General features: G+C 38.8%; 2 protein-coding genes across 4 annotated transcripts in view; one reads left to right on the forward strand and one right to left on the reverse strand.

The window, feature by feature from the left end:
• Positions 1-341: 341 nt before the first annotated feature.
• OXA1L (OXA1L mitochondrial inner membrane protein) lies at positions 342-20,178 on the reverse strand. 2 transcript variants are annotated; one of them, XM_058853196.1, is made up of 10 exons: positions 20,096-20,178; positions 19,914-19,997; positions 17,928-18,126; positions 11,067-11,210; positions 9,640-9,725; positions 7,372-7,536; positions 5,664-5,768; positions 4,611-4,788; positions 587-667; positions 342-493 (listed from the first exon to the last, which is right to left on the reverse strand). In XM_058853196.1, the coding sequence occupies exons 1-10, from the start codon at positions 20,153-20,155 to the stop codon at positions 387-389; spliced, it is 1,209 nt and encodes a 402-aa protein (XP_058709179.1). In that variant the 5' UTR covers positions 20,156-20,178; the 3' UTR covers positions 342-386. The 2 variants fall into 2 exon arrangements, with proteins under 2 accessions (XP_058709179.1, XP_058709180.1); XM_058853197.1 differs by lacking the exon at positions 342-493 and having other exon boundaries at positions 586-696.
• Positions 20,179-20,473: 295 nt separating this feature from the next.
• The window catches only part of RNF31 (ring finger protein 31), a 44,335-nt gene continuing 39,560 nt past the window's right edge, over positions 20,474-25,248 (forward strand). Inside the window, exons 1-3 of one of the 2 annotated variants that reach the window (XM_058853186.1) lie at positions 20,474-20,512; positions 21,190-21,237; positions 23,049-23,201. In XM_058853186.1, coding sequence (XP_058709169.1) covers positions 21,193-21,237; positions 23,049-23,201 — 198 coding nt within the window. In that variant the 5' untranslated portion in view covers positions 20,474-20,512; positions 21,190-21,192. The remainder of the gene's footprint in view (positions 20,513-21,189; positions 21,238-23,048; positions 23,202-25,248) is intronic. The other variant, XM_058853187.1, reaches the window with a different exon arrangement.

Below are 25,248 nucleotides of genomic sequence, written 5' to 3' on the forward strand. Positions count from 1 at the left end.
GCGCGGCCGCCATTTTGTACGGCAAACTGTGCGCCGCCATTTTGTACGGCAAAACCACCGCGGTTTCTTCTCTGCGCATGCGCGGCCGCCATTTTGTACGGCAAACTGCGCGCCGCCATTTTGTACGGCAAAACAACCGCGGTTTCATCTGTGCGCATGCGCGGCCGCCATCTTGTACGGCAAACTGTGCGCCGCCATCTTGTACGGCAAAACCACCGCGGTTTCTTCTTTGCGCATGCGCGGCCCCCTCAGGGCCGCCGCCATTTTGTCACGGCAACCCCCAGCGACCAAACCACCCCAAACTTCGCCGAATTTCGCCGTTTTTTCCCCAAAAAATTCGGTTTTTTTTATTTTTCGCGCGGTTTTTATTTTTGGGGTCTCCCCCCTCATCCCAAAGTGTTTTTCCAGGGTCTTTTTGGGCTTTCTGAGGTCGGTGCCGGGGCGGTGCTGGGTGTGGGGAGGGGGTTTTTGGCGAAGGTTTGTCTGAGCGGGCCTGGAAAATGAAAAAAATTAAAGAATTAATAAATTAAAGTTGGGGAAGGGTCCGGGGAGGTTTTTGGGGTGTTTTTGTGGGGTTTTTGGTCACCTTTGGCGGCGAGGTCGAGGTGGTTCTTGAGGCGCCAGCGGCGCTGCTCGGCCTCGTGCGTGGCCTGGGCCTCGCGCCACTCTGGGGATTCGGGGAGCCCCAAAATCAGTCTGGGAGCCCCAAAATCCGGTCAAAAACCCCCAAAATCGGGTCCGGGGACCCCGAAAATGGGTGGGGGGACCCGGAAAATGGGTTTGGGGGTGTTGGAATGAGCCAAAACAACCCAAATTTACCCAAAATGACCCAAAATGACCGAAATTCAACCCAAATTGAAATAAAATAGCCCCAAAATGACCCAAATTCAACCCAAAATTGAAATAAAACAACCCCAAAATGACCCAAAATGACCCAAATTTAACCCAAATTGACACGAAATGATTCAAATCCCACCCAAAATTGTAATAAAATAGCCCCAAAATGACCCAAATTCAACCCAAAATGAGATAAAATAGCCCCAAAATTACCCAAATTCAACCCAAAATGACCCAAATCCCACCCAAAATGAGCTGAAAAGTCCCAAAATGACCCAAATTCAACCCAAATTGAAATAAAACAGCCCCAAAATGACCCAAAATGATCCAAATTTAACCCAAAATGACCCAAAATAACCCAAATTCAACCCAAATTGACCCAAAATAGCCCAAAATGACCCAAAGTTGCATGAAAATCACCCAAATTGACCCAAAATGACCCAAAATGATCCAAAATGACCCAAATTCAGCCCAAAATGAGTTGAAAAGCCCCAAAATGACCCAAATTCAACCCAAATTGAAATAAAACAGCCCCAAAATGACCCAAAATGATCCAAATTTAACCCAAAATGAGATAAAATAGCCCCAAAATGACCCAAAATGACCCAAATTTAACCCAAAATGAGATAAAATGATCCAAATCCCACCCAAAATTGAGATAAAATAGCCCCAAAATGACCCAAATTCAACCCAAAATTGAGATAAAACAGCCCCAAAATGACCCAAAATGATCCAAATTTAACCCAAAATGACCCAAAATGATCCAAATTCCTCCCAAAATTGAAATAAAATAGCCCCAAAATGACCCAAATTCAACCCAAAATTAAATAAAACAGCCCCAAAATGACCCAAAATGATCCAAATCCCACCCAAAATGAAATAAAATAGCCTCAAAATGACCCAAAATGACCCAAAATTATCCAAAATAACACAAATTCAGCCCAAAATGAGATAAAATAGCCCAAAAATGACCCCAAATAACCCAAATTCCGCCCAAATTGAAATAAAACAGCCCCAAAATGACCCAAAATGACCCAAATTTAACCCAAAATGACCCAAAATGATCCAAATCCCACCCAAAACTGAAATAAAATAGCCCCAAAATGACCCAAATTCAACCCAAAATGAAATAAAATAGCCCCAAAATGACCCAAAATGACCCAAAATAGCCCAAAATGAGCCAAAGTTGCATGAAAATCACCCAAATTGACCCAAAATGACCCAAAATTATCCAAAATGACCCAAATTCAGCCCAAAATGAGTTGAAAAGCCCCAAAATGACCCAAATTCCACCCAAATTGAAATAAAATAGCCCCAAAATGACCCAAAATGATCCAAAATTATCCAAAATAACACAAATTCAGCCCAAAATGAGATAAAATAGCCCCAAAATGACCCAAAATAACCCAAATTCCACCCAAATTGAAATAAAACAGCCCCAAAATGACCCAAAATGATCCAAATTTAACCCAAATTGAGATAAAATAGCCCCAAAATGACCCAAATTTAACCCAAAATTGAGATAAAATAGCCCCAAAATGACCCAAAATGATCCAAAATAGCCCAAATCCCACCCAAAATGAGCTGAAAAGTCCCAAAATGACCCAAATTCAACACAAATTGAAATAAAACAACCCCAAAATGACCCAAAATGATCCAAATTTAACCCAAATTGAGATAAAATAGCCCCAAAATGACCCAAAATGATCCAAAATAGCCCAAATCCCACCCAAAATGAGCAGAAAAGCCCCAAAATGACCCAAATTCAACCCAAATTGAACCAAAATGCTCCAAATAACCCAAAATTATGAAAAATAACCCAAATTCAGCCCAAAATGAGATAAAACAGCCCCAAAATGACCCAAATGTCCCAAAATTTCCCCAAATCCACCCAAAAAATGACCCCCAAAAACCCAAAATGACCCAAAATGACCCAAAAAACCCAAAATTCCCCAAAATGGCCCCAAAAACCCCAAAATTCCCCAAACCGACCCAAAATTCCCAAATTTTCCCCCAAAATCCCCAAATTTTCCCCCCCCAAGTTCCAAAATTTTGGGATTTTCCCCCAAAATTCTCAAGAAAAACTCCCCAAAATCCCAGGATTTGCCCCCAAAATTTCCCCCCCAAACCCCAAGATTCCCAAATTCCCCCCCAAAAAAATTCTCCCAAAATTCCCAAAAATGTCCAAAGAAAATCCCCCAAAATTCCCAAATATTTGTCCCCAAAATCCCCAAAATATAAAAAAAAAACAAAACAAAAATCCCCCCAAAATTGCCCCAAAATTCCCCAAAATTCCCCCAAAATTCCCCAAAACTTCCCAAAAAAATTCCAAAAAATTCCCCAAAAAATCTCCCAAAAAGTCCCCAAAAAATTCCCAAAATCCCTAAAAACTTTCCCCCCCAAAATTCCCAGAAATGTCGAAAAAAAAAGTCCCAAAATCCGCCAAAAAATCCCAAAAATTCCCCAAAAATCCCCAAAATTTCTCCCAAAATTCCCAAAATTTTCCCCAAAATTTTCCCCCCAAAATTCCCAAAAAAGTGACAAAAATAAGTCCCAAAATTCCCAAAAAAATCCCAAAAATTCTCAAAAAAACCCCCAAAAATTCCCAAAATTTCCCCAAAAAAATCCCCAAAAAATCCCCAAAAAATTCCCCAAAAATCCCAAAAATTCCCCAAAAAGTTCCCCAAAAATCCCCCCAAAATTCCCCCTAAATTTCCCCCCAAATTCGCCCCAAAATTCCTAAAAAAGTGACAAAAAAAAGTCCCAAAATTCCAAAAAAATTCCCATAAAATTCCCCAAAAAATCCCAAAAATTCAAAAAAAATCCCCAAAAATTCACAAAAATTCAGAAAAAAATCAGGAAAAAATCCAAAAAATTCCTCAAAAAATCCCCAAAAATTCAAAAAAAATTCCCCAAAATTCCCCCAAAATTCCCAAAAAAATTCCCCCAAAAATTCAAAAAAATTCCCAAAAATCCCCAAAAATTCTCAAAAATTCCGAAAATTCCCAAAAATTCCCTCAAAAAATTCCCCAAAAATTACCAAAAAATCCCCCAAAAATTCCAAAAAAAATCCCCCAAAATTCCAAAAAAATTGCCCCAAAATTCCCCAAAAATTCCCCAAAATATCCACAAAAATTCAAAAAAATTCCCAAAAAATTCCCCCAAAATTCCTTTAAAGATTCCCAAAAAATTCCCAAGAATCCCCCAAAAATTCACAAAAAAATCCCAAAAAATCCCCCAAAAATCCCAAAAATTCCCCAAAAATTCCCCAAAAAATCCCCCAAAAATCCCAAAAATTCCCCAAAAATTCCCCAAAAAATCCCCAAAAAATCCCAAAAATTCCCCAAAATTTTCCCCCAAAATTCCCCTCAAAATTCCCAAAAAAGTAACAAAAAGAATTCCCAAAATTAAAAAAAAATCCCCCAAATTCCCCCAAAATTCCCAAAATCCCCCAAAATTCCCAAAACTGTCAAAATCCCAAAATCCCCAAAAAAATCCCCAAAATTTTCCCCCAAAATTGCCAAAACAGTGACAAAAAAAGTCCAAAAATTCCCCCAAAAAATCCCCAAAAATCCCAAAAAATTCACAAAAAAATCCCCCAAAAATTCACAAAAAACCTCAAAAAATCCCAAAAAAATCCCAAAAAATTCCCAAAAAATCACCCAAAAATCCCAAAATTTCCCCCAAATTCCCCCAAAATTTTCCCCCCAAATCCCCCCCAAAATTCCCAAAAAACCCCCCAGAAATTCCCGTTTTCCCCTCCTTTTCCAGACCTTTCCGCAGCTGCTGCAGGATTCCCGCCTTGGCTTTGGGGGCGGGGCCGGTGGGCGTGGCCGGGGGCGTGGCCAAGGGCGGGGCCACGCCCACCATGGCCCGGAGGGCGGGGACTCGCAGCAGCCCCGTCTGCAATAGGCTGAAGCCGTTGGACGTCAGCCAATAGGTGAAGACGGCCTGGGGGGGAGGAGCCAATCAGAGGCGAGGACACGCCCACAAGGGGCGGGGCCTCGCGGCGAACCCGGAAGTGCCGAACCAGGGAGGGAAAACCCGGAAGCGAACCCGGAAGTGCCAAATTAGGAACGAAAAACCCGGAAGTGAACCCGGAAGTGCCAAATCAAAAAGGAAAAAACCGGAAGTGAACCCGGAAGTGCCAAATCAGGAAATAAAACCCGGAAGTGAACTCGGAAGTGTCAAACCCGGAAGTGAACCCGGAAGTGACGAAACAGGAAGTGGCAAAGCAGAAAGTGGATTTGGGGGTAATTCCCGAGATTTTGGGTGAACACGCCCCCTTTTAAAGTGGTCACGCCCCTCTTAAAGGGACCCATCCGCATTTAAAGGTGGCCACGCCCCTTTTAAAGGGGCACGCCCCATTTTTAAAGGGACAGTAACCCTATTTAAAGTGGCCACGCCCCTTTTAAAGGGACCACACCCTTATTTGAAATGGCCACGCCCCCTTTTAAAATGACCACGCCCCTTTTAAAGGGGCCACGCCCTTCTTAAAGTGACCATACCCTGTTTTTAAAAGGCCACGCCCCTTTTAAAGAGACAGTGCCCCATTTAAAGTGGCCACACCCCCTTTTAAAGTGGCCACGCCCCCATTTAAAGCGCTCCTTTTTTTTAAAGTGACCACGCCCAATTTAAAGTGACCCCACCCACATTATGCGTGGCCACGCCCCTCTTAAAGTGACCACGCCCCATTTTAAAACGGCCACGCCCCTTTTAAAGGGACAGTACCCCATTTAAAGTGGCCATGCCCCTATTTTTATTTGGCCACGCCCCCATTTAAAGTGACCCCGCCACCTTTTAAAGTGACCCCGCCCCCGACTCACGCTGGGGAAGTGGATGATGAAGGGCAGGAAGACGAGGGGGAGGAACCTCAGGATTTGACGGACAGGCCCCGCCCCCGGCGCGGCCACGCCCGTCTCCGCCCCCAGCTGCGGAGAAATGCAAATCAGCCACGCCCCTCATTTGCATACAAGGTGCCCCGCCCCTTTTTGCTGCTTAATTTCTATTAAAACCCCCCCAAAAATGGAATTTTTAACCAAAATTTGCATATTTTAAGCAAATTTTGAATTATTTTTGTTTCTCAACCACTTGGCCACGCCCACTTTAAGCCACGCCCACCCCACCCCCTCCAAAATCCCAATTTTCCCACAAAATTCCCGTTTTTTTTCGACAAAATTCCCATTTTTTTTGGACAAAATTCCCATTTTTTATCAAAATCGTTTTTTTATCTCCCAAAATCTCATTTTCCCACCCTAAAATTCCCATTTTTTACCCCAAAATTCCCATTTTTTTACCCAAAAATTCCATTTTTTCCTGAAAACTTTTAATTTCTTCCCGAAATTCCCATTTTTTTCCCAAAAATTTCATTTTTTACTAAAAATTCCCATTTCTTTTATCAAAAATTACTCATTTTCCACCCAAAATTCTCATTTTTAACCAAAAAGTTCCATTTTCCCCAAAATTCCCATTTTTGCCCCAGAACATCCCATTTTTCCCCCAAAATTCACATTTTACCCCCCAAAAAACCCCATTTTACACTAAAAATTCCATTTTTTTCACCTAAAAATCCCCATTTTTTATCCCAATCCCGTTCTCCTCATAAATCCCCATTTTCCCTCTAAAATCCCCATTTTTTCCCTTAAAAATCTGATTTTTTCACCTAAAAATTCCATTTTTGCACCTAAAACTTCAATTTTTTCACCTAAAAATCCCCATTTTTTTCTCCAAAAATCCCCATTTTTCCCCAATTTCATTTTCATCCAAAATCCCCATTTTTTCCTCTAAAATTCACATTTTTCCACCCAAAATCCCCAATTTTTGCCATAAAAATCCCATTTCTTCTCATAAAAATTCCATTTTTTCCCTAAAATCCCCATTTTTTCCCCTAAAATCTCTTTTTCCCAAATCCCCATTTTTCTACCGAAAAAATCCAATTTTTCCATCTAAAATCCCCATTTTTCCCCAATAAAATCCCCATTTTTTGCCATAAAAAATCCATTTTTTCACCCAAAAATCCCATTTTTTCCCCTAAAATCTCCTTTTCCCAATTCCCCATTTTTCCACCTAAAAAATCCAATTTTTCCCTCCAAAATCCCCATTTTTCCATCTAAAATCTCCATTTTTTGCCATAAAAAATCCATTTCTTCACCCAAAAATCCCATTTTTTCCCCTAAAATCTCCTTTTCCCAAATCCCCATTTTTCCACCCAAAAAATCCGATTTTTCCCTCTAAAATCCCCATTTTTCCCCCTAAAATCTCCATTTTTTACCATAAAAATTCCATTTTTTCACCTAAAAATCCCATTTTTTTCCCAAAATCCCCATTTTTTTCCCCTAAAATCTCCTTTCTCGGAATCCCCATTTTTCTACCTAAAAAATCCAATTTTTTTCCTCTAAAATCCCCATTTTTTGCCATAAAAAATCCATTTTTTGCCATAAAAAATCCATTTTTTCACCTAAAAACTTCATTTTTTCGCCTAAAAGTCCCATTTTTTTTCCCAAAATCCCCGTTTTTTCCCCCAAATCCTCTCACCTCCAGGACGAGCCAGGTGGAGGCGGTGACCAGCACGGGCAGGATGTACAGGGGGTCGGGAGCTGCCAAATTTGGGAACCAGCCCAAACCCCCCTGCAGGAACCACGGCACCGGCGCCGCCGCCATCCCCTGCAGAGCCAGGAAAAAAGAGACAAAAAGGGGGGTCTGGGGGACCCCCCGAAATCAGGGAAAATTCCAGAAAAATTGGGGAATTTTGGGGGATTTTTTGTGGTTTTTTTGAATTTTTTTGGAATTTTTTTGGAATTTTTTGGAGTTTTTTTGGAATTTTTTCTGATTTTTTTCTGATTTTTTTTGATTTTTTTTCACTTTTTTTCTTGATCTTTCAAGTGATTTTTTTGGAATTTTTAAGAGATTTGTTGGGTCAGGAATGCCCCAAAATCAGGGAAAATTCCAGAAAAATTTGGGAATTTTGGGGGATTTTTCGTACTTTTTTGGAATTTTTTTGGGAATTTTTTCTGATTTTTTTCAGATTTTTTGGGGGGTTTTTTCTGGGTTTTTTCACATTTTTTCTTGATTTTTTAAGTGATTTTTTTCCAATTTTTAAGAGATTTATTGGGTTCGAAATCCCCCGAAATCAGGGAAAATTCCAGAAAAATTGGGGAATTTTGGGGGATTTTTTATGGTTTTTTTGAATTTTTTTTGAATTTTTTTGGAATTTTTTTGGAATTTTTTCTGATTTTTTTCTGATATTTTTTGGGTTTTTTTCACTTTTTTTCTTGATCTTTAAAGTTGATTTTTTTTGAATTTTCGAGGCATTTATTGGGCCTGGAATCCCCCTAAATCAGGGAAAAATTCCAGAAAAATTTGGGAATTTTGGGGGATTTTTCGGGTTTTTTGGAAATTTTTTTGGAATTTTTTCTGATTTTTTTCTGATTTTTTTTTGGTTTTTTTCACTTTTTTTCTTGATCTTTCCAGTGATTTTTTTCGAATTTTCAAGAGATTTATTGGGTTTGGAATCCCCCGAAATCAGGGAAAATTCCAGAAAAATTGGGGAATTTTGGGGGATTTTTCGGGTTTTTTGGGAATTTTTTTGGAATTTTTTTTGGAATTTTTTCTGATTTTTTTTGGGTTTTTTTCACATTTTTTTCTTGATCTTTAAAGTGGATTTTTTTGAATTTTCAAGGGATTTATTGGGTCTGAAATCCCCCAAAATCAGGGAAAATTCCAGAAAAATTGGGGAATTTTGGGGGCTTTTTCGGGTTTTTTTTGAATTTTTTTGGAATTTTTTCTGATTTTTTTCTGATTTTTTGGTTTTTTTTCACTTTTTTCCTTGATTTTTTAAGTGATTTTTTTCGAAGTTTCAAAGGATTTATTTGGTCTGGGAATCCCCAAAATCAGGGAAAATTCCAAAAAAATTGGGGAATTTTGGGGGATTTTTCGGGGTTTTTTTGGAATTTTTTTTGGAATTTTTTCTGTTTTTTTTCAGATTTTTTGGGGTTTTTTTCTGGGTTTTTTCACATTTTTTCTTGATCTTTAAAGTGATGTTTTTTGAATTTTCAAGGGATTTATTGGGTTTGGAATCCCCCAAAACCAGGGAAAATTCCAGAAAAATTGCGGAATTTTGGGGGATTTTTTGTATATTTTTATAATTTTTAAATTTTTTTTAAAGACTTTTTTCTCATTTTTTTCTGATTTTTTTTTGGTTTTTTCCTGATTTTTGGTGGTTTTTTCTTGATTTTTTAACTGGGTTTTTTTGAATTTTCAAGGAATTTTTTTGGTCTGGAATCCCCCAAAATCAGGGAAAAATCCAGAAAAATTTGGGAATTTTGGGGGATTTTTTATATTTTTTTTTTTAATTATTTTTTTCATCTTTTCTGATTTTTTTAACATTTTTTCTTGATTTTTTTAAAGTGTTTTTACCAAAATTTTTTTGGGTTAATCCCAAATTATTTTCATTTAATCCCCAAATTTTTCTCAGGGCAAATTCCCAACTTTTCTCTGTTAATTCCCTAATTTTTTACCCCTTAATTCCTAAACTTTTTGGGATAATTCCCACATTTTTTGGGTTAATTCCCAGATTTTTTTGGCGGGTAATTCCCAGATTTTTTTGGGTGTTAATTCCCAAATTTTTTGGGTTAATTCCCCGATTTTTTGGGGGTTAATTCCCAGTTTTTTTGGGGGTTAATTCCCTGATTTTTTCAGAACAATTCCCAGATTTTTTTTGTGACAATTCCCAAATTTTTTTGGGTTAATTCCCAGATTTTTTGGGTCGATTCCCGAATTTTTTTGGGGGATTTTTATCCAAACCTGCACGAGGGGCACCAGGAAACCCCGGAGCGGATTCACGTCGTGGCGCCGCTGGTACGACACCAGCTCCGAGTAAGCCACGGCCACTGAAGGGTTAAAAAGGGGGCGTGGTCAGCCTGGAAGGGGCGTGGCCACCAAGCCACACCCACCCCGGACCGGCCACGCCCACAAAAATTTGGGGAAAAACCATTAAAAAATGGTAAAAACATAACAGAAATTAAAATGGGGTGAGGTCCCTTTAAGAACAAGCCACACCCACTCTGTGCCCATATATGGAATGGACACTTAAGGGAGGCCACGCCCCTTTTCTCACCAAGCCGCGCCCACAAAAAATTGGGGAAAAAACATTAAAAATGGTAAAAAAAGAAAAAAATATAAAATGGGGTGAGGTCCCTTTAAGAACAAGCCCCTCCCACTTTGTTAAGCCACGCCCCCAAAATCTTAAGCCACGCCCCCAAATTTCCATTTTTAGCCATTTTTACCCCATTTTTTGGCCTTTTTTCACCCAAATTTCACCCCAAATGCCCCAAAACTTCACGAAATCGCCCCAAAATTGAAGCCACGCCCCTTTTAGGCCACACCCACTTAAGCCACGCCCACATCCCTTAAGCCACGCCCCCAAATTTCCATTTTTAACCATTTTAACCCCATTTTTTGGCTTTTTTTCACCCAAATTTCGCCCCAAATGCCCCAAAACTTCGTGAAATCGCCCCAAATTTGTGGCCACGCCCCCTTAGGCCACACCCACTTAAGCCACGCCCACATCCCTTAAGCCACGCCCACATCCCTTAAGCCACGCCCCCAAATTGCCATTTTTAGCCATTTTTACCCCATTTTTGGACCTTTTTTCACCCAAATTTCGCCCCAATGTCCCAAAACTTCACGAAAACGCCCCAAAATTGAAGCCACGCCCCCTTTAGGCCACACCCACTTAAGCCACGCCCAAACCCACTTAAGCCACGCCCACATCCCTTAAGCCACGCCCCCAAATTTCCATTTTTGGCCATTTTAACCCCTTTTTTTGGTCTTTTTTCGCTCAAATTTCGCCCCCAAGGCCCCAAATCTTCACCAAATTTTAAGGCCACGCCCATCAAGCCACACCCACTTAAGCCACGCCCACATCCCTTAAGCCACGCCCACATCCCTTAAGCCACGCCCCCAAATTTCCATTTTTAGCCATTTTTACCCCATTTTTTCGCCTTTTTTCACCCAAATTTCGCCCCAAAGGTCCCAAATCTTCACCAAATTTTAAGGCCACGCCCCTTTAGGCCACACCCACTTAAGCCACGCCCACATCCTTTAAACCACGCCCACTTATTTCGATTTTTAGCCATTTTAACCCCGTTTTTTGGTCTTTTTTCACCCAAATTTCGCCCAAAATGCCCCAAAACTTCGCGAAATCGCCCCAAAACTGAAGCCCCGCCCACCCTGGTTGGCGTCGGCGCCGCGCCGCGCCTCGGCCAGGCGCTGGGAGAGGCGCTGGAGCTGCGGGAGGTGGCGGGAGAGACGGGCGGCCTCGCGCTGGCCCCGCAGCACCAGGGGCAGCAGGAGGAGACGGGCGCCCACCGTGCCTGGAAAAGATAAAAAAAGAACAAAATTTGGGGTGAAATCCTGGGATTTTGGGGGAAAAGGAAAAAAATTTGGGGAAAAACGGTGAAAAAATGGCGGAATTCGGGTAAAAAATGGGGGAGCTACGCTGGAAATTCAATTTTTTTTAATGAATTTGGACCAAAAATTGTCATTTTTAACCTAAAATTCTATTTTAGGATGAAATTCTGGGATTTTGGGTAAAAAAGTAAAAATTCTGATAAAAAACAGTGAAAAAACGAGGGAATTCAGGTAAAAAATGAGGGAGTTATGGACAAAATCCTGCTTTTTATCAAATTTAGACCAAAAATTGCCATTTTTTGCCCCAAAATTCTATTTTAAGATGAAATTCTGGGATTTTGGGTGAAAAGGAAAAAAATCTGGTGAAAAAACGAGAGAATTTGAGTAAAAAATGAGAGAGTTATGGACAAAATTCTGGTATTTGATCGAATTTAGACCAAAAATCGGCATTTTTGCCTCAAAATTCTACCTTAGAATGAGATTCTGGGATTTTGGGTAAAGAAGAAAAAAAATGTGGGAAAATGGTGAAAAAATGGCAAAATTTGGGTAAAAAATGGGAGAGTTACGGTAAAAATTCGATTTTTTTAAATGAATTTGGACCAAAAATCGTCATCTTTAACCCAAAATTCTATTTTAGGATGAAATGATGGGATTTTGGGTAAAAAGGAAAAAAATCTGATAAAAAACCAGCGGAATTCGGGTAAAAAATGGGGGAGTTACGGTCAAAATTCGATTTTTTTAAATGAATTTGGACGAAAAATCGTCATTTTTAACCCAAAATTCTATTTTAGGATGAAATGATGGGATTTTGGGTAAGAAAGTAAAAATTCTGATTAAAAACAGTGAAAAAACAAGGGAATTTGGGTAAAAAATGAGGGAGTTATGGACAAAATCCTGTTTTTTTATCAAATTTAGACCAAAAATTGGCATTTTTGGACCCAAAATTCAATTTTGGGATGAAATTCTGGGATTTTGGATGAAAAGGGAAAAAATTTGGCGAAAAACGGTGAAAAAATGGCAGAATTTGGGTAAAAAATGGGGGAGCTACGTTCGAAATTCAATTTTTTTTCTCACATTTGGTCCAAAAAACATCATTTTTAACCCAAATTTCCATTTTAGGATGAAATTCTGGGATTTTGGGTAAAGTAGAAAAAAACCTGGTGAAAAATGGTGAAAAAAACGGCGGAATTCCAGTAAAAAATGTGGAAGTTATGGACAAAATTATGGTTTTTGATCGAATTTAGACCAAAAATTGGCATTTTTGGACCCAAAATTCTATTTTAAGATGAAATTCTGGGATTTTGGGTAAAAAGGAAAAAAATCTGGTGAAAAATGGTGAAAAAAACGGCGGAATTTGGGTAAAAAATGGGGGAGTTACGGAAAAAATTCGATTTTTTAATCTAATTTGACCCAAAAATGGTCATTTTTTTTTCAAAAAAAATCCCATTTTTTCCCCCCAAAAATCCCACTTTTTTCCCCCCAAAAATCCAAATTTTTTCCCCAAAAAAATACCAAATTTTTCCCCAAAAAATCCCATTTTTTCACAAAAAAATCCAAATTTTTCCCCAAAAAATTGCATTTTTTCCCCCAGAAAATTACATTTTTTCCCCAAAAAAATCCCATTTTTTCCCCCAAAAAATCCCAAATTTTCCCCAAAAAATCCCAATTTTTTTCCCCAAAATATCCCAAATTTTTTCCAAAAAAATCCCAATTTTTCCCCAAAAAAAATCCCAAGTTTTTTCCCCAAAAAAATCCCAAATTTTTTCCCCAAAAAATCCCAAATTTTTCCCCCAAAAATCCCAATTTTTTCTCCCAAAAAATCCCAATTTTTTTCTCTCCAAAAATCCCATTTTTTCTCCCAAAAAATCCAAATTTTTTCCCCAAAAAAATCCCAATTTTTTCCCCAAAAAATCCCAATTTTTTCCCCAAAAAAATGCCAATTTTTTCTCCCAAAAAATCCCAAATTTTTTCCCCAAAAAAATCCCATTTTTTTCCCTAAAAAATCCCATTTTTTTCCCCCAAAAATCCCAATTTTTTCCCAAAAAAATCCCATTTTTTTCCCAAAAAATCCCAAATTTTTCCCCAAATAATCCCAAATTTTTTCCCTAAAAAATCCCAATTTTTCCCCCAAAAAATCCCATTTTTTTACCAAAAAATCCCAAATCTTTTTCCCAAAAAAATCGCATTTTTTCCCCCCAAAAATCCCAATTTTTTCCCTAAAAAATCCCAAATTTTTTCCCCAAAAAATCCCAATTTTTTCCCCAAAAAATCCCAAATTTTTCTCAAAAAAATCCCAATTCCATTCCAGAAGGTTCTGGATCATTCCCACGGCCGTGGCCCCGCCCAGCCCCAGCTCCTCCCAAATCCCCCCCCAAAAACATCAAAACTCCACCCAAAACATCCCCAAAAACCCCAAAAACACAACTTGGACAACAAAAATCACCATTTGCACCAAAATCCCCCATTTTCTGCCAAAACACACCAAAATCCACCACCACATCCACCCCAACCTAAAATCCCATTTTTCCCAACCCAAAATCACCAATCCCCTTCCCCCAAAAAATCCCAAATTTTCACCTACCCAAAATCCCCCAACCCTTTCTCCCAAAAATACCAAATTTCTCCCAACAAATCCAATTTTACAAATCCAAAAATCCCAATTTTTCCCCCAAAAATCCCAATTTTTTCCCAAAAAATCCCAAATTTTTCCCTAAAAAATCCCAAATTTTTCCCAAAAAATCCCAATTTTCCCCAAAAAAATTCCAATTTTCCCCCCAAAAATCCCAATTTTTTCTCAAAAAATACCAATTTTTCCCCCAAAAAATCCCAAATTTTTTCCCCCAAAAAGTCCCAATTTTTCCCCCAAAAAATCCCAATTTTTTCCACAAAAAATACCAAATTTTTCCCCCAAAAATACCAAATTTTTTCTCAAAAAATCCCAATTTTTTCCCCAAAAACCCATTTTTTTCCCCAAAAAATCCCAAATTTTTACCCCAAAAAATCCCAATTTTTTCCCCAAAAATCCCAATTTTTCCCCCAAAAAATCCCAAATTTTTTCCCCAAAAAATCCCATTTTTTTCTCAAAAAAATCTCATTTTTTCTCAAAAAAACCCCATTTTTTTCCCCAAAAAATCCCAATTTTTTCCCCAAAAAATCCCAATTTTTTACACAAAAAAATCCAGTTTTTCTCCCAAAAAATCACAATTTTTTTCTCCCCAAAAATCCCAAATTTTTTCCCAAAAAATCCCAATTTTTTTACCAAAAGTCCCAAATTTTTTCCCCAAAAAATCCCAAAGTTTTCCCAAAAAATCCCAATTTTTTCCCAAAAAATCTCAATTTTTCCCCCCCAAAAAATCCCAATTTTTCCCCAAAAATCCCAATTTTTCCCCCCAAAAAAATCCCAAATTTTTCCCCAAAAAAATCCCAATTTTTCCCCAAAAAATCCAAATTTTTTCACCAAAAAAATTCCAATTTTTTCTCAAAAAATCCCAAATTTTTTTCGCAAAAAATCCCATTTCTTCCTCAAAAAATCCCAAATTTTTTCCCCAAAAAATCCCAAATTTTTTCCAAAAAAATCCCATTTTTTTTCCCAAAATCAGATTTTTTTCCCAAAATCCCATTTTTCCCCAAAATCCCATTTTTTCCCCAAAATCCCCATTTTTCCCAAACTCCCATTTTTTCCCAAACCCCCATTTTCCCCCAAAATCCCATTTTTTTCCCAAAAAATCCCAATTTTTGCCCCAAAAAAAATCCCAAATTTTTTCCAAAAAATCCCTTTTTTTTTTTCCCAAATCCCCCCATTTTTCCCCCAAAATCTCCATTTGTTCCCCAAAATCCCCATTTTTCCCAAACTCCCATTTTTTCCCAAACCCCCATTTTCCCCCAAAATCCCATTTTTTCCCAAAATCCCATTTTTTTTCCCCAAAAATCAGATTTTTTTTTCCCAAAATCCCATTTTTTCCCAAAACCCCCCGTTTTTCCCCCAAAATCTCCATTTGTTCCCCACCTGCGGCGATGGCCCCCCAGCAGGGCAGCCCCAGCTCCAGGTGCAGCCATTCCAGAAGGTTCTGGATCATTCCCAAAATCCCAATTTTTCCCCCAAAAAATCGCAAATTTTTTCCCCAAAAAAATCCCAATTTTTTCCCCAAAAAATCCCAAATTTTCCCCAAAAAATCCCAAATTTTTTCCCCAAAAAATCCCAAATTTTTCCCCAAAAAATACCAATTTTTTCCCCAAAAAAACCCAATTTTTTCTCAAAAAAAATCCCAAATTTTCCCCCAAAAAATCCCAAATTTTTCCCCAAAAATACCAAATTTTTTCCCAAAAAAATCAAATTTTTCCCCAGAAAACCCCAAATTTTCCCCCAAAAAATCCCAAATTTTTTCCCCAAAAAATCCCAAATTTTTTCCCCAAAAAATCCCATATTTTCCCCAAAAAATCGAATTTTTCCCCCAAAAAAATCACATTTTTTTCCAAAAAAATCCCATTTTTTTTCCCCAAAAATCAGATTTTTTTTTCCCAAAAAAACCCAATTTTTTCCCCCAAAAACTCCAAATTTTCTCCCAAAAATTCCCAATTTTTCCCCCAAAAAATCACAATTTTTTCACAAAAAATCCCAATTTTTTCCCCAAAAAATCCCAAATTTTCTCCCAAAAAATCCCATTTTTTCCCCCAAAAAATTCCATCTTTTTCTCAAAAAATCCCAATTTTTTCCCCAAAAAATCCCATTTTTCCCAAAACCCCCCGTTTTTCCCCCAAAATCTCCATTTGTTCCCCACCTGCGGCGATGGCCCCCCAGCAGGGCAGCCCCAGCTCCAGGTGCAGCCATTCCAGAAGGTTCTGGATCATTCCCAAAATCCCAATTTTTCCCCCAAAAAATCCCAATTTTTTCCCTAAAAAATCCCAAATTTTTTCCCCAAAAAATCCCAAATTTTTTCCCCCAAAAAAACCCAATTTTTTACCCAAAAAAATCCCAAATTTTTTCCCCAAAAAATCCCAAACATTTCCCCCAAAAATCCCAATTTTTCCCAAAAAAAATCCCAATTTTTTCCCCAAAAAATCCAATTTTTTTCTCCCCAAAAATCTCATTTTTTTGTCCCAAAAACCCCAATTTTTTCCCCAAAAAATCCCAATTTTTCCCCAAAAAAATCCCAAATTTTTCCCCCAAAAAATCCCAATATTTTTTCAAAAAAAATCCCAAATTTTCTCCAAAAAATCCCAAACTTTTCCCCAAAAAATCCCAAATTTTTTCCCCCAAAAAATCACATTTTTTCCCAAAAAATCCCAATTTTTTCTCAAAAAATGCCAAATTTTTTCTCTCAAAAAATTTCATTTTTTCCCCAAAAAATCCCAATTTTTCCTCAAAAAATCCCAATTTTTTACAAAAAAAATCCCATTTTTTCCCCAAAAAATCCCAAATTTTTCCCCAAAAAAATCCCATTTTTTCCCCAAAATATCCCAATTTTTTCCCCAAAATCCCATTTTTTCCCAAAATCCCCCGTTTTCCCCCCAAAATCTCCATTTGTTCCCCACCTGCGGCGATGGCCCCCCAGCAGGGCAGCCCCAGCTCCAGGTGCAGCCATTCCAGAAGGTTCTGGATCATTCCCAAAATCCCAATTTTTCCCCCAAAAAATCCCAATTTTTTCCCTAAAAAATCCCATTTTTTTCCCCCAAAAAATCCCAATTTTTCCCCCAAAAAATCCCATTTTTTTTCCCCAAAAAATCCCAAATTTTTTTCCCTAAAAAATCTTAATTTTTCCCCAAAAAATCCCAATTTTTTCCCCAAAAAATCTCAAATTTTTTCCCCTAAAATACCAAAATTTTTCCCAAAAAAAATCTCTTTTTTTTTCCCCCAAAAAATCCCAATTTTTCCCCCCAAAAAATCCCAATTTTTCCCCAAAAAAATCCCAATTTTTTCACCAAAAAATCCCAATTTTTTCCCAAAAAAATCCCATTTTTTCCCCAAAAATACCAAATTTTTCCCCCCAAAATCCCAAATTTTTTCACCCAAAAATCCCAAATTTTTCCCCCAAAAATCCCAATTTTTCCCCCAAAAAATCCCAATTTTTCCCCCAAAAAATCCCAATTTTCCCCCCAAAAATCCCTTTTTTTTCCCCAAAAAATCCCAAATTTTCCCCCCAAAATCCCATTTTTTCCCAAAACCCCCCGTTTTTACCCCAAAATCTCCATTTGTTCCCCACCTGCGGCGATGGCCCCCCAGCAGGGCAGCCCCAGCTCCAGGTGCAGCCATTCCAGAAGGTTCTGGATCATTCCCAAAATCCCAATTTTTCCCCCAAAAAATCCCAATTTTTTCTCAAAAAAATCCCATTTTTTCCCCAAAAAATCCCAATTTTTTCCCAAAAAATCCCAAATTTTCTCCCCAAAAAATCCCAAATTTTTCCCAAAAAAATCCCATTTTTTCCCCAAAAAATCCCAAATTTTTTCCCAAAAAATCCCAAAATTTTTCCCCAAAAAAATCCCATTTTTCCCCCAAAAAATCCCATTTTTTTCCTAAAAAAATTCCATTTTTTTCCCAAAATCAGATTTTTTTCCCCAAAAAAATCCCAATTTTTTTCCCAAAATCCCATTTTTTTCCAAAAAAATCCCATTTTTTTCCCCAAAATTCCATTTTTTTCCCAAAACCCCCCATTTTTCCCCCAAAATCTCCATTTGTTCCCCACCTGCGGCGATGGCCCCCCAGCAGGGCAGCCCCAGCTCCAGGTGCAGCCATTCCAGAAGGTTCTGGATCATTCCCACGGGCGTGGCCCCGCCCAGCCCCAGATCCTCCAAATTCGGGATTTTTCCAGAAAATTCCGGCGCTTCTGGAAGGGCGGGGGGGGGAGGGGAGGGGGAGGGGGGAGGGGAAGGGAGGGGGAGGGGCTGGGGGGGGAAATGAAAGGGTTAAAATGAGAAAATTCGGGGATTTTACCCCAAAAAAATGTGAATTTTCGGGGTGAAAAGAATAAAATCGGAGCAGGGGACTCCCGGGTTTTACCAAAATCGCGAAAATTTGGCCCAAAAAACACAAAATTTGAGAGCAAAAATGAAATTTGAGACCAAAGTTTCACCAAAATCGTGAAAGTTTGGCCCAAAAAAACCCAAATTTGGGATCAAAAATCAAATTTGAGACCAAAATCCCAAAGTTTGACCCAAAAAAACCCCAAATTTGAGGCAAAAAATGAAATTTGAGACCTAAATTTCACCAAAATCCTCAAAGTTTGACCCAAAATCCAAAAATTTGACAAAAACCTGAAAGTTTTGACCCAAAATTTCACCAAAACATCAAAATTTGACCCCAAAACCCCAAATTTTGACCTCAAAACCCCAAATTTTGAACCCAAAACCCCCAAATTTGACCCCAAAACCCCCAAATTTAACCAAAACCTCCAAAATTTGACCCAAAAATCCAACGTGACCCCAAAACCGCCAAATTTTCCCTCAAATTTCAACAAAAAACCCAAAAAACCCAAATTTTGACCCCAAAATCCCAAAATTTGATCCCAAAACCCCCAAATTTAACCAAAACCCCCAAAATTTGACCCAAAAATTCCAACGTGACCCCAAAACCGCCAAATTTTCCCTCAAAAAATCCCAAAAAACCCCAAAATTTGACCTCAAAACCCCAAATTTTAACCCCCAAAACCCCTAAAATGTGACCCCAAAACCCCAAATTTTGACCCAAAAAATCCCAATTTTTGACCAAAACCCCCAAAATTTGACCCAAAAATTCCAACGTGACCCCAAAACCGCCCGATTTTCCCTAAAATTTCCACAAAAAACCCCAAATTTTGACCCAAAACCCCAAATTTTGACCCAAAACCCGAACAATTTTAACCCCCAAAATCCCTAAAATTTGTCCCCAAAACCCCAAAATTTGACCCCAAAATCCCAATTTTTGACCAAAACCTCCAAAATTTAACCCAAAAAATTCAACGTGACCCCAAAACCGCCCAATTTTCCCTCAAATTTCCACAAAAAAAAACCCCAAAAAACCCAAAATTTGACCCAAAAATGCCAAAATTTAACCCCAGACCCCAAATTTCCCCTCAGGACCTCAAAACCCGCCCAAAACCCGCCCAATTGTAACTCCCAAAACCCCAAATTTTGACCCCAAAATCCCAATTTTTGACCAAAACCCCCAAAATTTGACCCAAAAATTCCAATGTGATCCCGATTTTCCCTCAAATTTCCACAAAAAACCCCAAATTTTGACCCAAAAATCCCAAATTTTGACAAAAACCCGAGCAATTTTAACCCCCAAAACCCCTAAAATTTGACCCCAAAACCCCAAATTTTGACCCAAAAAATCACAATTTTTGACCAAAACCTCCAAAATTTAACCCAAATTCTTCAATGTGACCCCAAAACCGCCCAATTTTGCCTCAAATTTCCACAAAAAACCCAAAAAACCCCAAAATTTGACCCAAAAATGCCAAAATTTAACCCCAGACCCCAAATTTCCCCTCAGAGCCTCAAAACCCGACCAATTTTAACCCCCAAAACACCAAATTTTGACCCCAAAACCCCAAATTTTGACCCCAAACGCCCCAAATTTAACCAAAACCCCCAAATTTTGACCCAAAAATTCCAACGTGATCCCGATTTTCCCTCAAATTCCCACAAAAAACCCCAAAATCCCCCCCAAAATTTCCCCTTTAAATCCTCACCTGCTCTCCCGCGCTCGCCACTCCCCTCACGGCCGGGCCCAACCCGGGGGCGGCTCCGCAGCTCCAAAGGGGACCCCGAAACCTCTTCCCAAAAAAAACCCCAAAAAACCGGGATACGCGATGACGTCAAAACCCTTTTGACGTCATAACATTCCCAAAAAATATTCCCGCTCCCGCTTTACCTGAATTGTGAGGGAGCGGAGCAGCAGCGGCCGCAGCCGCGGGGTCGCCGCCGCCATCATGGCGGCCTGAGGGATGAGGGGAAGGTGGGCGGGGCTTAAACGGCGCTGAGGGAGGGGGGCGTTTCCCGCCGAAAGCGACGGCTCTGATTGGTCGGTTTAGAAAGGCGGGAAACGCCATTTTGCTGAAGGGCTGCCCTTAGATGGGCGTGGCCAATGAGGAGAGAGGCGGGAAAAGAATCAGCCAATAGGAGCGCGGATTGAGCTGGCGCATGCGCACTGTCAAGGAAAGCGCCGACCGCCATCTTAAGTAAGGGCAGGAGTGAGGGAATGACGTCACAGAGGGGAAGCCACGCCCACTTTCTCCCCCCCCCTCCCTCAGGAGGCGCCGCCATTTTGGATCCGCCGCCGCTCCCTGAGGTAAAAACGGGGGGGCGACCCCGCCTCAAATTTGGGAGGGTTGTAAAAACTCCAAAATCCTCGAAAACACCCCAAAAATCATCACGAACTTGCGGGGAGGGGGGGTGGGGGTGAAGGGGCGCCTCACCCTCGAATTCATTTAAAGATCACCCCCACCCCCCCCCCCCCTCAAAAATCTCATTAAATTTGGCCCCCTCAGGTCCATAAAACAGCTCCGGATCACCCTAAAAACGCCCCAAAAGTTGTCGAAAAGCTTCACAAATTTTTGCGGTTAACGGGGTGGAAACCCGTTCTAAATTTGGGGGGATGAGGAGACTTAAGACACCCCAAAACATCCCCGAAATCGCCTCAAATTTTGGGGGGGTTCAGGGGCTTCAGAGCGTCGAAACATCCTTAAAATTGGGTGTGCAAAGGGGTCCCAAAATCCCCTTAAATTTGGGGTTTTTAAAAGGTTCTAAAGTCTGCAAACAACTTTAAAATTAGGGGTTTAAAGAGGATTAAAAAAAATCCAAAGTAAAATGCACCAAATTTGGCTGAAATCGCCCCAAAATCTTCCAAAATCGCTCTGAATCCAATTTTGGGGGAGTCTCAGACCTTCAGGCCCTCCCTAAAATCCTCAAAATTCTCTGGAAAGTCCCAAAATTTCCCCAAGTTTTGTTTTTTTTCCTCTTCCTCAGGTGATGCCAGACCCACCCAAAGCCCCCCCAGATTTGGGGTCTCTCCAGGTGAGCTCTCCTCAAACCCCAAAATCCCCCAAATTTCCCCGAAAAAAACTTCAAATCCCCCTCCCAAAAATCTTTGGAGTCTCCCCAGACTTCCCAAATTCCCCAAATTTCTCCCTCAAAGTCCATCAAACCCTCAAAATTCACCCAAAATTCCCCCAAATCCCCCAAATTTCACCCTCAAATTCCCTAAATTCCCCCAAATCCCCCCAAATTTCCCCAAACTCAACTTAAACTCCCCTAAAATCCCCAAATTTATCCCAAATTTCCCAAATTTCTCCCTCAAATCTCCCAAATTCACCCAAATTCACCCAAATTTCCCCAAATTCACCTTAAACTCCCCTAAAATCCCAAAATTTATCCCAAATTTCCCAAATTTCTCCCCCAAGTCCCCCCAAATTCACCCAAATTCACCCAAATTGCCCCAAATTCACCCAAATTCACCTTAAACTCTCCTAAAATCCCCAAATTTATCCCAAATTTCCCAAATTTCTCCCTCAAATCCCCCCAAATTCACCCAAATTCACCCAAATTCATCCAAATTCACCCAAAATTCCCCAAACTCAACTTAAACTCCCCTAAAATCCCCAAATTTATCCCAAATTTTCCCAAATTTCTCCCTCAAATCCTCCCAAATTCACCCAAATTCCCCCAAATTCTCCCAAATTTCCCCAAATTCACCCAAATTTCCCCAAATTTCCCCAAATTCTCCTTAAACTCCCCTAAAATCCCAAAATTTATCCCAAATTTCCCCCTCAAATCCTCCCAAATTCACCCAAATTCACCCAAATTCACCCAAATTCTCCCAAATTCCCCCAAATTCCCCCAAATTCACCCAAATTCACCCAAATTTCCCCAAACTCACCTTAAACTTCCCTAAAATCTCCCAAAATTCCCCCCAAATCTCCCCAAAATTCCCAGGATTTCCCCAAAATTCCCCATTTTTCCCAAAATTCCCCAAAATTCCTCAAGTTTCTCCCTTCAAATCCCCCAAAATCCCCGTAAAATTCCCCAAAACCCCCCAAAATCCCTGAATTTCCCCCAAATTCCCCAAATTTCCCCAAAATTCCCAGATTTTTCCTCAAAATCCCCATTTTTCCCAACTTCTCTCCCCAAAACCCCCCTAAAATCCCCAATTTTTCCCAAATTTTGCCCCAAATTCCCCAATTTCCCCCCAAATTTCCCCCAAATTTCCCCAAAATCCCCAAATTTCCCCCAAAAAATCCCAAATTTTCCCCCAAAATTCCTGGATTTTTCCCCAAAATTCCCCAGAATTTCCCCAAAATTCCCCAAATTTTCCCCCAAAATCCCCAAATTTTCCCCAAAATCCCCAAATTTTCCCCAAAATCCCCAAATTTTCCCCAAAATCCCCAAATTTTTCCCCAAAATTCCCCAAATTTTCCCCAAAAAATTCCCATTTTCCCCCAAAAATCCCAAATTTTTCCCCAAAATCCCCAAATTTCCCCCCGAAATCCCCAAATTTTTCCCCAAAATCCCCAAATTTTTCCCCAAAATCCCCAAATTTTCCCCAAATTTTTGGTTTTTTTCCCCAAAATTCCCATTTTTCCCAACTTCTCTCCCCAAAACCCCCCTAAAAATCTCAAATTTTCCCCCAAATTTCCCCAAAATTCCCCAGATTTTCCCCCAAAATCCCCAAATTTTCCCCAAATTTTCCCTCAAAATCCCCAAATTTCCCCCCAAAATCCCCAAATTTTTCCCCAAAATCCCCAAATTTTCCCCAAAATCCCCAAATTTCCCCCAAAATTCCCCAAATTCCCCCCAAAATCCCCATTTTTTTCCCTCTCCCCCCCCAGGAGCTGCGGAAAGCTCTGGAAGGTTCCCTGAGGCTGCGGCCGGCGCTGGCCGAGCCCCCGGAGCTGCTCCCGCTGCTGCGGCTGCCGCTGCCCCCCCAGGGGAAACTCGCCGTCCTCCCGGGGACACAAATCCTCAGGGAAAACCTGCAATGGGTGAGTCCGGAATTCCTGGGAATTCTGGGGAATTTTGGGAATTTTTTGGGAATTTTTGGGGAATTTTTTGGAATTTTTTTGGATTTTTTGGGATTTTTTTGGGATTTTTTTTTTGATTTTTTTGGTATTTTTTTGGGATTTTTTTTGGATTTTGGGATTTTTTTTGGATTTTTTTTTGATTTTTTAGAGATTTTTTTAGAATTTCTTGGGAATTTTTTGGGATTTTTTTTGGATTTTTTTGGGATTTTTTTGGGATTTTTTTTGGTTTTTTTGGGGGATTTTTTGGGATTTTTTGGGGATTTTTTTCTGAATTTTTTGGAATTTTTCGGTATTTTTTGGGATTTTTTTGGTGAATTTTTGGGGATTTTTTTCTGAATTTTTAGAATTTTTTAGGATTTTTTTGGGATTTTTTTGGATTTTTTTGGGATTTTTTTAGAATTTCTTGGGGATTTTTTGGGATTTTTTTTTGGAGTTTTTTAAGATTTTTTTGTGAATTTTTTGGGATTTTTTCTGATTTTTTTGAGATTTTTTTGTGAATTTTTTTGGGATTTTTTAGGATTTTTTGATGATTTTTTTGTGAATTTTTTGGGATTTTTTTGTGAATTTTTTGGGAATTTTTGGGATTTTTTTTTGATTTTTTTTTGATTTTTTGGGGATTTTTTGGTGAATTTTTGGGGATTTTTTTCCTGATTTTTTGGGATTTTTTTTGGATTTTTTGGGATTTTTTTTTATGTTTTTGGGATTTTTTTGGGATTTTTTGGGGATTTTTTTAGAATTTTTTGGGAATTTTTTGGGATTTTTTTTGGATTTTTTTAAGATTTTTTTGGGAATTTTTTGGGATTTTTTCTGATTTTTTGGTGAATTTTTGGGATTTTTTTGAGGATTTTTTTGGGGATTTTTGGGATTATTTTGGGATTTTTGAGGATTTTTTTGAGATTTTTTTGTGAATTTTTTTGGGATTTTTTTGTGAATTTTTTGGGATTTTTTTGTGAATTTTTGTGAATTTTTGGGATATTTTGGGGATTTTTTTGGGATTTTTTTGGGATTTTTTTGGGATTTTTTCAGATATTTTTGGTGAATTTTTTGGTAATTTTTTGGGAAATTTTTGTGAATTTTTTTGTGAATTTTTAGGATTTTTTTGGGATTATTTTGGGATTATTTTGGGGTTATTTTGGGGTTATTTTGGGATTATTTTGGGATTATTTTGGGATTATTTTGGGGTGTTTTGGGGCCCCCGGAGCTGCTCCTGCTGCTGCGGCTGCCGCTGCCCCCCCAGGGGAAACTCGCCGTCCTCCCGGGGACACAAATCCTCAGGGAAAACCTAAAATGGGTGAGTCCGGAATTCCTGGGAATTCTGGGGAATTCTGGGAATTTTTTGGGAATTTTTGGGAATTTTTTGGGATTTTTTGGGGATTTTTTTGGGATTTTTTTTGGATTTTTTTTGATTTTTTTGAGGATTTTTTGTGATTTTTTTTGGATTTTTTTGGTGAATTTTTGGGGATTTTTAGAATTTTTTCAGGATTTTTTTGGGAATTTTTGGGAATTTTTTGAGGATTTTTTTAGAATTTTTTAGAGATTTTTTTGGGATTTTTTGGTGAAGTTTTGGGATTTTTTGTGAATTTTTTGGGGATTTTTTGGGCATTTTTTTGATGAATTTTTGGGGATTTTTTTCTGAATTTTTGGGATTTTTTTAGAATTTTTTGGGAATTTTTTGGGATTTTTTTTTTGATTTTTTTAAGATTTTTTTGGGAATTTTTTGGGATTTTTTCTGATTTTTTTTGTGAATTTTTGGGATTTTTTTGTGATTTTTTTGGGGATTTTTAGGGAATTTTTTGGGATTTTTTGGGATTTTTTAGGATTTTTTTCTGAATTTTTGGGGAATTTTTGGGATTTTTTAGGGATTTTTTTTATTTTTTGGGGATTTTTTGGGGATTTTTTTGTGAATTTTTGGGAATTTTTTTGGGATTATTTTGGGATTATTTTGGGATTATTTTAGGAATTATTTTGGGATTATTTTGGGATTATTTTGGGATTATTTTGGGATATT

Source organism: Poecile atricapillus, chromosome 19 (assembly GCF_030490865.1).
Source record: "Poecile atricapillus isolate bPoeAtr1 chromosome 19, bPoeAtr1.hap1, whole genome shotgun sequence".
In the NCBI taxonomy this organism is placed as follows: Eukaryota; Metazoa; Chordata; class Aves; order Passeriformes; family Paridae; genus Poecile; species Poecile atricapillus.

Excerpts from the sequence above, each read along its gene's own strand:
- OXA1L (XM_058853196.1), bottom strand. The coding sequence starts at position 20,155 with ATGATGGCGGCGGCGACCCCGCGGCTGCGGCCGCTGCTGCTCCGCTCC. Across the intron at positions 4,789-5,663 it reads TCATCATCCACTTCCCCAGC|GCCGTCTTCACCTATTGGCT; the intron begins GTGAGTCGGGGG and ends CCTCCCCCCCAG. Across the intron at positions 668-4,610 it reads CCTGCAGCAGCTGCGGAAAG|AGTGGCGCGAGGCCCAGGCC; the intron begins GTCTGGAAAAGG and ends CCGAATCCCCAG.